The sequence below is a fragment of the Apteryx rowi genome, unplaced genomic scaffold, assembly GCF_003343035.1.
Source record: "Apteryx rowi isolate R43461 unplaced genomic scaffold, aptRow1 scaffold_56, whole genome shotgun sequence".
In the NCBI taxonomy this organism is placed as follows: domain Eukaryota; kingdom Metazoa; phylum Chordata; class Aves; order Apterygiformes; family Apterygidae; genus Apteryx; species Apteryx rowi.
Genome location: NW_020450827.1, coordinates 1742375 through 1752165, shown reverse-complemented (window position 1 = coordinate 1752165; position 9791 = coordinate 1742375). Strand labels below are relative to the sequence as shown.

At 45.9% G+C, this 9791-nt stretch overlaps 1 protein-coding gene across 7 annotated transcripts in view; it reads right to left on the bottom strand.

The window, feature by feature from the left end:
• DPYSL2 (dihydropyrimidinase like 2) overlaps window positions 1-9791 on the bottom strand; it is a 75335-nt gene that overhangs the window by 36993 nt on the left and 28551 nt on the right. For 5 of the 7 annotated variants that reach the window (XM_026081790.1, XM_026081785.1, XM_026081787.1 and 2 more), the window contains 2 exons: window positions 6129-6217; window positions 4574-4758 (listed from right to left, as the gene is read on the bottom strand). In XM_026081790.1, the coding sequence (XP_025937575.1) occupies window positions 4574-4758; window positions 6129-6217 (274 nt within the window). Of the gene's footprint in view, window positions 1-4573; window positions 4759-6128; window positions 6218-7249; window positions 7325-9148; window positions 9487-9791 lie in introns of those variants that run through there. The other 2 variants (XM_026081791.1, XM_026081792.1) reach the window with 2 other exon arrangements.

Genomic DNA, 9791 nt, shown 5'->3' with positions numbered 1-9791 from the left:
CATTAAACAGGCTCGAGGATCAGAGGGTCAATAAATATACATTGCCCAGCTTTGACCTTTCTGAAGGGTTAAAGGCAGAGAAAGGAAATCCTGCCTCCACTAAAGTCAGGGGGAGTTTTACCATTGATTTGGATGGGCATTTTACCCATCACGATTAATAACAGACCAAATCATCGTCAGACTTTGAGACCACCCTGTTCTTCAGCACCGATATCTTTCTTCTCTAATAGCTCCAGAGACTGTTTTATGTACTAAGGTATCTATCTATTTCAAGTCGGAACAAAGGGGGCTCAAAGAGCCTCAACAAAATAGTGGCTCCGTAGGCTCCACGGATGAGAAGGAGCCTCTTCTGAAGGGCAACTTCAAATCGAGTTAGAGTCCTTTTCCAAAACTCTGGAAGGACTGTTCCCCTTTCCATGGCATTTACAGGGGAAGCTACCCTAAATGAGCTTGAGCCTACATAAATAGCCCTCTCTCCTCCAAAGTCTTCTGCAGATCATCCTGAAATAATTTGTTCAACCTAATGCCCAAATACTGCACTTTGACATTTTAAAAGGACAACAATCCAAATTCTTCCAGAGTAAAGTTATCCTAAAACATGCAGTGTCGTTTGCCTTCTGCCAATATATCCACTATAATATTGTTTTAAGACAGTGACAGAAAAAGGCTTATGCAAATGTCTGTCCCAGAAATACAAACGATCCTATCACAGAACGTCATTTCACCTCGGTTCGGCGCAGCAAACCCAACTGTGTTGTTTCATACGTTAGCAAAGTCAGCTGGAGTCTTGCTACGTGCCTTTGGCACTGAAGGGCATAGAGACAGAAGGATCGTAGCTGGAAATCTTGTTCAGATGGTGTTTGTGAAACCAGCAGCTAGAAGAAGAAATCACTGCTAACTTCTGAGTGCAGCAACCTAGAGAAGGACTTGGAAACACACGGACCGGAGAGCTTCACAGTAACGTCTGGGTCGCGTGCAGAAACAGGCTAACTAGGAGATCATCACTGCTATCCACTCTCCTTCACTCCGACTGACTAGCGGACAAGTTCGGAAGTACTGGACTGGAGCCAGGTCTGCTTCCCACCGGGATAAAGCTGCACTGGTCCCCCACAGAAAACGGGGCTACTCCATTTGATACCCACCGAGAACCCGATTCTCATATCTCAAGACGTTGTAGCAATGAATTTACTTTAAAGGGGAACGGAAGCACAGGAGAACAGGCCTTGGAAACAATAGGTTACGTTCTCGAACTTGCGTGCGCTTCCCTTGGATGTGTTTATGTGAGAGTTAAAGGGACAACACCGAATTTGATCGGAGCTGAAAGTGAAGTTGGGTGAAACCAAACCAGACATGCAGAGCGAATTCCTGGCACTACTGAGGTCAGTGACAAAGCTGTCAGTTCCTCTGCTGAAGCCAGGATTGCACCCACAGTCTTTACAAAACCAACGACCGATAGAAACCTATCCAAGCTGCTTTTTTTAATTTCACTGGAAAGATTTACACGAAACAAGTATTTCCCTACAATGACTGTAATGTAAACAGCCTTAAAGTGCCCTCCTGCATGAAAATGTGAAACAAAGTGAAGTGTGAAGCTGACTAATCCGTTTTCTTGCCCAAAATGAAGGATACGTATACAACAGAAAATGTATGGAGTAAAGGTATTTGTAAATAAATAATGCAAAGTGTTGCTTAAAGCACGAGTGAAGAAATGAGAGTGATTTTTAAATAAAGCTCACGTCCTTGAGGCTTCGCTTTTCAAAAAAGCCAGAAGAATGGAGGCACACAGCTAGACACGTTTTCATGAGAGAAGCACAGTCTCTTTTGAAAAATCCCAGACACAGTGCTTAAAATGCACCGTGATATAAATGCTAGTGCGCCATTTTCAGGTTGCAATTTGTTTGCAATGTTATGAATCTAGTTCATTAAACATCATCCCATTTGTCATAAAGGGAAAAATGCTGAAATCAACCATGACTCCCACCTTCTTCGGGAAGGATCAAAGGCCACCCACCAAGAAAAAGTTCATGAGGGCTTCTGCATGCCTCCTGGTGGAAAAAAACTTTTGCGAATGGTATAATTTTGCTAAGAAGAGAACAGCTGAGCTGACATAGACCAGTGTGTCCAAAGCTTTGAAGTCTAGTTGGATTATTTATCCCACTTTCCACTGTTCAGCTCCAGTTGCTGAAACCCACCCAAAAATGCCTCTGTCATCCTAAACAGTGCAATTACTCTCCTTGCTGCTACGCATTAGGAAGCCACTTTTTGTTCAGAGGTGATCATGTATTTTGGTATCCTAATCCAAAACACTCCGGAAGGCAGCACGGCAAAGGGAAAAGGGTGTGGGACTAACAGATCGCAATTCCATTTTCCAGTTTAGCCACAGGCCTCCTCTATGACCATGGACGAACCATGTAATCTACACTGTACCAATTTTCCACAGCTATAAAATAAGAAGTTATAAAATGGGGGAGACTCACCTCCAGTGCCCCTAATTCATAGATGCGTTATGAACACCACTAGCGAGATATCCGATACTACAGTCACAAAGGCAATATACGTATGAAGAGGGGTCCAAGCATTTCTGAAGTATGAGGGGTAGAACTGAGCACCCAAAGTGGAGGGATACTTTGGAAAGTTTGCCTAAAAGATTTAAAGTGTTGATTTAAGCATTTTAATAATACAAAAATTATTTTAAATGCCTAAAATGTTTTTAAAGTGCCATTAAGTGAAATAATGCTGTTATAAACCTACATGCAAATGACAGAGAAAAGGATTTTGATCTAATTCAGCTTAGCAAGGAAGAGCAATGAAATGACATTTCAAGCTGACAGTGTGAACCAAGTGTACTAACAACACGAGAGCAACCAGTGAAACAGGAAGTCAATGAACTGAAGCTGAAAAGAAAATACCATTTCAGTGCAATTAATTTAAATCAACAGAAAAGACTTAGTAAAAATGGATATTAGTGTGCACAATGAGAAATGTCCACAGCTACACTCCCACTTTATGTTATCCATAGGTATTTAGGTTAACTTTATACACAAACATCTTAATCTAAACTGATAACATTATGAGAAATAATCTCCCAGGTTATTTCATGGTTGTTTACTTGTACCTTCTTTGAAGCATTAGGCCAAGTTCACAGGCCAGACAACCTGATGCAGGGTCCAGGCTCCAAATAAGATGAAACACAGTGAGGCTAGTTGTGTTTGGACAGTGTCTCCTGCTCCCAATCTCCATGTCAATCAATCCGAGTCCTCCCACCAGGCCAGAGATCAAAGATCACTCATACCCATTCTCTATGAGAAGATGATGTTCTAGTTCATAAGAAACCAGGTTTGAACTGAGGAGAGTTAGGCTGATTCTTGGCTGTGCCAAAGATCTCTTTATATCCCTGGACAACAGACACTAGTACTCTTTCTGAACCATGCTCTTTCATTTCTCTGAACCTTAACTCCTCTCCCGTGAAATGGCAGTACCTCATGATACATGAAAGAATGCAAGATGCTCAGATATTTATCACTTTTCACCTTTATCCTTCATCCCCATATAGGGCAACAGACTCCAGAAGACCCTGTTGCGGTTCACATGTAATCAGCTGCACTGCAACTGAGATTCCCCCGCCCCCAGCTCAAACAAGGACAGTAACAATGATTCACTTCTGGAGTTTTAAGATCCTGGCTCCGAGAAGCCAAGCATCTGTAGCCAACAGAAGCGCGGTCAGCCAGCCTGGAAGTCATTTTTGAAGGCATTTTAGAGGCAGAGAGCTGTTAGTGTCTAATCCTGATATATGCAGAACAGCCCACCAGTCAATCTGTCTGTCTTTTATTTTGAGATATTCTCATTTCCCAATTCTCTCTTCCTCCAACAAGAGGATGTGAGCACAAAAGAAACAACGTTCATTTTATTATTACAAAAGCCTGGAGCCAAAGCTGGATATGTAAGATTGGGCATTTAACTCCTTAAATAAGCAGCCCAGCTTTCAAAGGCACATATCACAGGCCATTGGCATCAACTTGCTGGGCATGAATTATATGATGGACATCCACCTATCTCCAGACAACCCTATGTGCAGTAGCTGTCCCTCCTTGCTCTGTATGCACAGCAACTGCTGTTCCAAAAATGCTGAACTCTATAGATGACAGAATGGAAGCCTCTCGGAGTCACAGGTATCACAGAAAGGGAGCAGAGAATCTGCAGCTCTTACTGAAGCCAGAGGTCAAAGCAACACTGGTTTCAGTAGAAGCAGACCTGAGGGCAATTCAGTGAAGTCACAGAAGTAGCAGGGTAAACCCTGCCAACAGGGAAGACAAGAGTTAAGTGACTGACAGCTGCAGGATTTGGAAGTCCTGTGGCCCTGTTTTTCCATCCTTTTTCCCACTCCTATGCAAGCTTTTCTCACCAACCTGGACACAGACAACAAATCTCCCACTGCCGGTACTCAGTCCAAAATACGTAACTTACATAGCCCACAGTTTCTGTGCTTATCTGAGTAGGAGAAAAATAAAGCTTCCTTAGAAGAGGGGAAAAAAAAAAAAGCCCCAACCCCCCAAAAAACAAACCGCCAGCTTACTGATCATGGTGGTGCCCCCAGCCAGCGAAGCCTTGGTTCCTTGGAAGAAGTCATCAGCAGATGTCATCCCCTGTTCTGGCATCTGGAAGCGGGTGTGAACGTCAATCCCCCCAGGAATCACCATCCTGCCATGGGCTTCGATAGTTTTCACTCCCCCTGGCACAATCAGATTCTCTCCTATTTGCCTGGGTAAACAGGTTTCAAACAGCAAGTCAGACACAAGCAACAGTCAAGGCAAATAGTCTGTAAACATGCATCCTTGTGCTGCTGCACCTGGCTAGTGTTTTCTTTTCCCATATAAAGCAATGAACAGGATTGGCATATACAGCTGATAATATTTTATTCTTCCGCTTGAAGCGGTTGCATAACAGAGAGAGCAAAGTATGCAACTGCTTCAGGACCTGGGGAAACATTACGCTTCACAGGAAGGAAAGAGAAGGAGCCACACTGGCAGACAGCAGGACAAGGAGCCGTGCAGATAATCAAACCATCACGGCGCCAAACAGAGCGAGAGCCTTGCAAACAGCTTTACTGGGACGGGACTGGGTTTGCCAAGTGGCAGGTCAACATTTGAGAGTAGTGATGTAACAGCAATTTAGATGTTAACGCTGCTTTGGAAAGCACTGGAAGAATTTCTGCCTCTATCTTGCCTACTTTGTTTCTGGCACAAACATTATGCACTCCCTGCACAAATATAAGCCCATGCATATACTGGTTACCAAATTCCTGATGAGATTTCTCCCCCCCCTCCACTGCTCCCCCCTCCCAGACCTCTCCAGAATAGCTCTCTACATGAATTTATTTCTAAAAGTGCAATGGTGGACAGTACATTGCAATTAATTACGTGTCTTTAGCTGGCTCCTTTAACTTTTAACCTTGATTAACAAAGCACATGTGCTTACTCTATAGCCAGAGCAGGAAAATTCCTTGTTTGTAACCTCTTGCTCATCCACTTTTTCCTAAGAGTAATTTTCCAAAGAAATATGTAATATTTTTAACATGCCAGAAATGCATGTTTCAGCACTAAACACATAGAAGTGTGCTGGAAAGTGGTCTGAACTGCTGCACTTAAAATTACAGGAGCCTTATTAACTTTAAGGGGTTTTGGATTGATCCTTGCATCAGAATCTCAGAAAATGGGGCTGCAAGAGACCTCAAGAGGTTACCTAAGTCCAAACCCCAGCCCTAATGCAGAATCAACTGTATTAGGGTGCTGAACTCTGGATTCTGAATATCTTAAGTCATAATTGAGTAAAGTATTATAGCACACAGATAACTTTAAACATATGTTTAATCTCAGGACAATTCACATGGCTAAAATTAAGCACATTTAAGTACCTTCTTTGACCCATGCTTTAATAACAAGGGGTTTTTTTTGCCCATTTGTTCATTTAATTCAACACCTTGCTTTTAAAATTCCTCCATCAAACACCAGCATGTATGTGAAATACTCATTTGTCTTTGCAATCTAATATAGCTAACTAAGTTATTCCTTGCTATTCTGCAGTACATTTCCTACATTTCCAATCACAACATGGTATCAGGCTTCACTTACTTTATCAACCCATCTTCCATGTAAATGTCTGCATAGAAAGACTGGTCATCATTAACTATTTTACCACCTTTGATCAAAAGACGATCACTCTGAAACAAAGAAGCATACAGCAACACATAATTATTCTGTGAGAAAACTGACAGTCTGAAGTGTCACTTCCAAGATAAAAGAGATGGAAACAACCTCTGCATTATTCAAAAGTGCATGTCAAAACACAAGTCAGTTGCTGCACTTTCAACTGTAAAGATAAAATATTTTATTTCACCTGCAAGTCCTTTCATCATGCTAATGATCCAAAAAATCAGAACAGAAAAACAGTTTGCTTTCAGTGGGCTTGTCTACTTGGCTGTTTCACTCGTACCTGCAATCTGTTAAGATGGCACACCACCATCACCTACAGCAAAAGCATTAAATAATGCTTCTCAAGGGACACATAATAGCCACATCTCTATTTTTCTGCTTTAGTTCTATGCAGAGTTTCCTATATGCACCCACACACTAGAGTCACTACTTGGCTAACTCTGAGTCAACTGCTGTCAGGGAAATGGACCAAAAGTCTGTTGCCACGGGCTACACAACACAAACAAACTCATTTCGCCCAACTTAGCAATGTTTCAATTCAGTGGATACTTCTACTGCCTTCCTGGATCATTATGCATGATCAGACAGAGTAAGCACATACTAGCAAATTAAGTTAAAGAAAAGGATTTAAGAAAATGTGTTATTACATTTCCCTCAAATTAGAATGCAGTTTAACAGGAACAAAAAGGTAATTATAACAAGGCAGCTATCAAGCAATGTGTTTTATATCTCAGCTCAGGCTACATCTCGCCTTTGCAGCTATTTTAGGTCAAAAGCAAATTTATCTTTTTGTGGTACTTGTAAACAATAGCAGAACACACTCTGTAGAGCTCTGAATGGGGAGGAAAGTCAAAAGTAACTATCATGTTCCTTTAGTTCCTCCATTCCCTGCATTACACATGCATAGATTTAAATCAAAGCGCATGCACACTGTGCAGTGCTCAGTTTAAAGTGCACCTCGGTGCTTCTATCTGCCCTTGTACATGTTCTGATAACTGTCCTCCTCCCAACAATTTCTTCAGAAGAAAACAAAGCTTTACCAGCGTGACATGGCCCAAGACTGGCAAAACCAAAGGCTGACTTCAAGAAGGGGTGGCGGGCAGGACTTGAACTTGACGGTGGCCTGAATTTATAGTTAAAGCAAATACATGTTACGTTACAGTGACAGTGGTGTTCAGGGGCCCTACTTTGGATCGGGGCTCCATTGGTCAGACAGAAGAAAAGAACCAGGAGTTTCCCAAATTGCTTATATTAAAACTGAAGAGAAGAGCTGGAGCATCACATTCTCAACTGACGTAAGCTGACATGGCTCTTAAAACCAAAACGGCTACATGAATTGCATCAGCTACTGATTTACACCTTTATGTCTCTCTTTTACATAACTGCAAAATATCTATGAGATGTTCAGTGTCTCTCATTCCTCCTTTGCTTCTCCTTCCTCCTACTGCTGCAATAAAGAATTTCCCTGAATAACAGCACCAATGTAAAACACAAAGAAAAACCCAAATTTTAAATTTAGGATCTGCTGTGAATGCCAATAAGCCTGAATGAATTAACTTGGGGCGTGAAAAACCCACTTGTCTTTCAACGCCAGACTCTACAGCAAACTGTCCTACATGTTTACCATTTCCAGAAACACTGCAGTATTTATGCCCACCTCTAGAGCAGGCTTCTTGTGCTATTAAAAAGGCCTGCTGCTATTGAAATCAGATACGGTTTTGTCATCGATGTCAATAACACCAGGAATAAGTCCCAATCCACTGAGCATCAATCAGGAAAGAAAAAATTATTTATAGTGACCAATAAAAATGGGGCCTGGGCCATTTTAATGATGCTCCGAATGCTTCTGCTAGTAAACAGGTCTCCTGCTGCGGCTGCATGGAAGGCTCCAAAATCGGGGAGAATCTGCTGATTTCAGCCGCCTTCGAGACAAAAGCACATGCAATTTGCAACTGCGCAAGGGCCTGGTACCAAATTTGTATATATTTACCATGCTGATGCAGTTAAAACATGACACCTATATATTGAAAGTCCCTCTTCTTCAAGCATTAATCTTGGTAGATTGGTTCTGGCTTTATACAACAGCAAATAAGACCAGAATCTTACTCTTTTTCTATTCCTTATCTTTTTAAGAGAATCGCACCGGGTGCACCCAACATAAATCAGAGCGTTCAGCCATGAGAAAAATGCGTCAGGCTCCTCTGGGCCCACAGCAGCGATTCCCCCGTAACCTTCGTCTTTACGTGACCGCGGGCATCTCTGCGAGCTCCTGGAGGGAAGCCGTTGCCCCCTCCCTGCAAAGCGGGGACGCTCCCTTCGCCACGTACCAAGGCGCGCATCCGCCGCGGGCGCGGAGGCCCGGCGGCTCCTCTGCCTGCGCGGCGGCGGCGGCGGAGCGCGGCCGGGGCTGGGCGTGACCAGCGCGCAAAAGCCCGTGTGGCGGCGGGCACGGCGAGGGCACGGGCCGCTACGCGGGAGCGTCTGCCCTTCCTCTGCGATACCTGCCCTAAAGCGGCTCCCGCAACGAGGCAAGCGCGGGAGGCGTTTATGTAACGGCGCTCCCTTTGCCCCCGGACCGCCCCGAGGCGCGGGCTCCAGCGGGCGCCTGGCGAGAAGCCGCGGGGGCAAGCGAAGGGAACAGAGGCGGCCGCCGCCGGGCGGGAGGCTGCGGCGACGGGCCCCGGGGGCACCGCTGCCCCCAGCCGCTCCGCGCCGCCGCTACAGCGCCGCGGCTCCCGTGCAAGCCCGCTCCGTCTGTCCGTCCTTCCCTCCCCCTCGGGCGTCAAGCAACGCCGCAGCACAGGAAGCGCCTGCATTAGATCCTGATCGTATTATGGTGCCACAAAACCCCCTGCCATCGTTTTTCCCGGCACACAAAGGGCTTAATCCCCACGCACCCCTCCCCCTTCCCCCGCTTTATTCCCATGCATCGAACTCACCGTGATCCGCGGAATATTCTTCTTCCCCTGATAAGACATCTTGGGAGAGCAATCCCCTCAAAAATCTTTTTAAGAAAGCGGGGCGGCTGCTGGATCGCTATTGTTTCCCTTGCACCAAACGCTTCGCTAACCTCCCCTCCAAAGGAAAAAAGAGAAAGAAAAAAGAAGAAAGGAACCCGGAGAGCAAGCCCGAGCCAGCGGCGATGGCGAGGAAGGGGCGCGGTGCGGCGAGGAGGGGAGCCGAGCCCTGCTCTCCGCAACGGCAGGAAGGGGAGAAGCAGCCAGCCCTGCGCGTCTCCCTTTCTTCGCTCTGCTCCGAGCCCAGCCCGGCCCAGCCCAGCCCAACCCCAGCCCGGCTCAGCCCAGCCCAGCCCCGGCCCCAGCCCCAGCCCCAGCCCCAGCCCCAGCCCCGGCGCGCAGGGAGGGGGCGAGCAGCCGCCAGCAATAAAAAGCCGCGGCAGAAGCGGGGCGGCAGCGGCGCATGCGCCCCCCGCGCCGCTCCCTCCCCTCTCCCCGGCGGGGGGCCGCGCAGCTCGCGGCGCCATTGGCTGCGAGCCTGCCGGGGATGCAAATGAGCACCGGCCGCCGCGCCACGGGGAGGGGCCGAGGGGGCGCCGAGATGCAAATCGGCGCAAGGAAGACG